Source organism: Emiliania huxleyi (genome assembly GCF_000372725.1).
Source record: "Emiliania huxleyi CCMP1516 chromosome Unknown EMIHUscaffold_1284, whole genome shotgun sequence".
In the NCBI taxonomy this organism is placed as follows: Eukaryota; Haptophyta; order Isochrysidales; family Noelaerhabdaceae; genus Emiliania; species Emiliania huxleyi.
This window is the reverse complement of record NW_005201304.1, coordinates 2,142-4,248: the sequence shown is the minus strand read 5'-3', so window position 1 is coordinate 4,248 and position 2,107 is coordinate 2,142. Positions and strand designations below refer to the sequence as shown.

The following is a 2,107-nucleotide window of genomic DNA, read 5'->3' as shown; positions in this document are numbered from 1 at the left end:
GCGGGCGCGGGGGGGGCGCCCCGCGCCCCCAAAAAAAATACCCCCTTCCCGCCGGGGGGGGGAGAGGCGGGTAACAGACCAGTCCTGGAAAACAACCGCCCCCTTTTGGCTTGGAGGCCGTCACACGAAACCGATAACGGTCCCCCCCCCCCCCCCCCCCGGCCGTTTTTTTTCAGCTATGGAGGGGCTACACACACACACACACCGCGCGGCTACTTCTTTATTCCACGCGCCTCCCATGTCCGGCCGACCAAAAGCTGGCTCAGCCGCCTCCCGGCGCGGATTCGCTTCGACGGCGTCACAGGCTGCGCCGCTCGCGCTGCCGAAAAAGATCGAGGCAGCGGCGGCGAACGGCAAGGCGGGCGTGGTGCAGACGTGGCTCGTCGGGGATGGGCGGGTTGACGCGACGTGCGTGCGCGGTGGTTGGAGTGGCTGTACGCTACTGATGCTCGCCGCCGGACACGGTCACAAGCAGCTGGTCAAGCTTCTGCTGAAGCGGGGCGCGAAGCCGGACGCGCAAAACAGCGTCGGCGCTACGGCGCTGATTGTCGCCGCCATCAACGGCCACGTGCAGGTGGTCGAGACTCTGCTGCGGCAAGGCGCGGAGATCAACCTGCAGGACAGCAGCAGCAGCACCTCGCTGATGTTCGCTGCCCGCCAAGGCCACGAGCGCTTGGTCGAGCTGCTGCTGCGGCACGGGGCGGAGATCAACCTTCAATCTGGCGCTGGCCGCACTGCGCTCACGAACGCCGCCTACCACGACCACCCTGCCGTTCTGCTCCGGCTGCTGCGGGCGGGCGCAGACATGGCGCTGCGCACTGCGGACGGCAAGACGGCGCTGCAGATCGCCAAAGAGAAGGGTCACACCGAGTGCGTCGCCGCCGTCCAGACGTTTCTCGGCGAGGTGGCGGCGGAGAGGCGCGACGCGGCGGCGGTCGAGGCGGGCGGCGCGGGGGCAGGCAGCGCTTCGGGCGGCAGCAGCGGGCCTGCTCCCGAGGAGATCGGCGCAGGCGGCGCAGGGGCGGACGGCGGTGCCGCCTCGGGCAAGGGGGCGGCGACGGCACCGACTGCCGCGTCCTCTTCTGGCGGCGTGGAGAGCGGAACGGGCGAGGACGCCGTCCCCGAGGAGGTCGTGGAGGCGGCTATGCAAGGCGACGAGGCGGTGCTGGCGTGGCTCGACGGCGGGGGGCGGGTGGACGTGACTTTCACTGTTGCGGGTGAGGCGAGCGGCCTCACGCTGCTGATGCTCGCCGCCCGCTACGGCCACGAGCGGCTGGCCGCGACGCTGCTGCAGCGTGGCGCTTCGACCGACCTTAAGACCAGCGTCGGCGGCACCGCGCTGATGTACGCCGCCCTCTACGGCCACGAGCGGCTGGCCGCGACGCTGCTGCGGCGTGGCGCTTCGGTCGACCTTCAAAACAGCGACGGCTGGAACGCGCTGATGTTCGCCGCCAGCAAAGGCCACGAGCGGGTGTCCGAGCTGCTGCTACGGCACGGCGCGGAGATCAACCAGCAGGACACTGACGGCAACACCGTGCTGATGTTCGCCGCCTACCAGAACCACCCCGCCGCTCTCCACTGCCTGCTGCGGGCGGGCGCCGACACGAAGCTGCGCACGGCGACTGGACACACAGCGCTGCAGATTGCCAAGAAGAAGGGCCACACCGAGTGCGTGCGCGCCCTCGAGGAGCATGCGGCGGCCAAGGCGGCGGCAGAGAAGGCGGCGAAGGAGGCGGCGTGGGCTGCGGGGGCGGCGGAGAGGGCAGCGGAGCGGGCGGCGGCGGAGGCGGAGGCGGCGCGGCACGCCGAGGAGCTGCTGGCGGAGGTCGAGGCGGAGAAGCGCGGCAAGGGCAAGAAGGGCAAGAAGAAGAAGAAGGGCGGTGGGAGCGGTGGCGCTGGGCCGTCGCAGGATGCCGAGGCGCCGTCAGAGGCGGCCGCAGCCAAGCCCGCGAAGCTGGACAGGGAGGGATTGATCAGGCTTCTCGAGACGCTCCACGAGGAGCGGATTCGGTACGGCATCACGGCGGAGACGTCGGTCGAGGGGCTGGCGGAGGCGTTGGGAGAGGAGGCCGAGGCGGCAGGCGAAGCGAGCGAGGAGGAGACGGCA

The 2,107-nt window shown here is 70.7% G+C and overlaps 1 protein-coding gene across 1 annotated transcript in view; it reads left to right on the top strand.

Moving 5' to 3' along the window:
- The window catches only part of EMIHUDRAFT_252240 (hypothetical protein), a gene marked incomplete at both ends in the record, with an annotated part of 4,742 nt that overhangs the window by 1,300 nt on the left and 1,335 nt on the right, over positions 1-2,107 (top strand). The window contains one exon of the mRNA XM_005789454.1: positions 1,826-2,055. Within this exon, the coding sequence (XP_005789511.1) occupies positions 1,826-2,055 (230 nt within the window). The remainder of the gene's footprint in view (positions 1-1,825; positions 2,056-2,107) is intronic.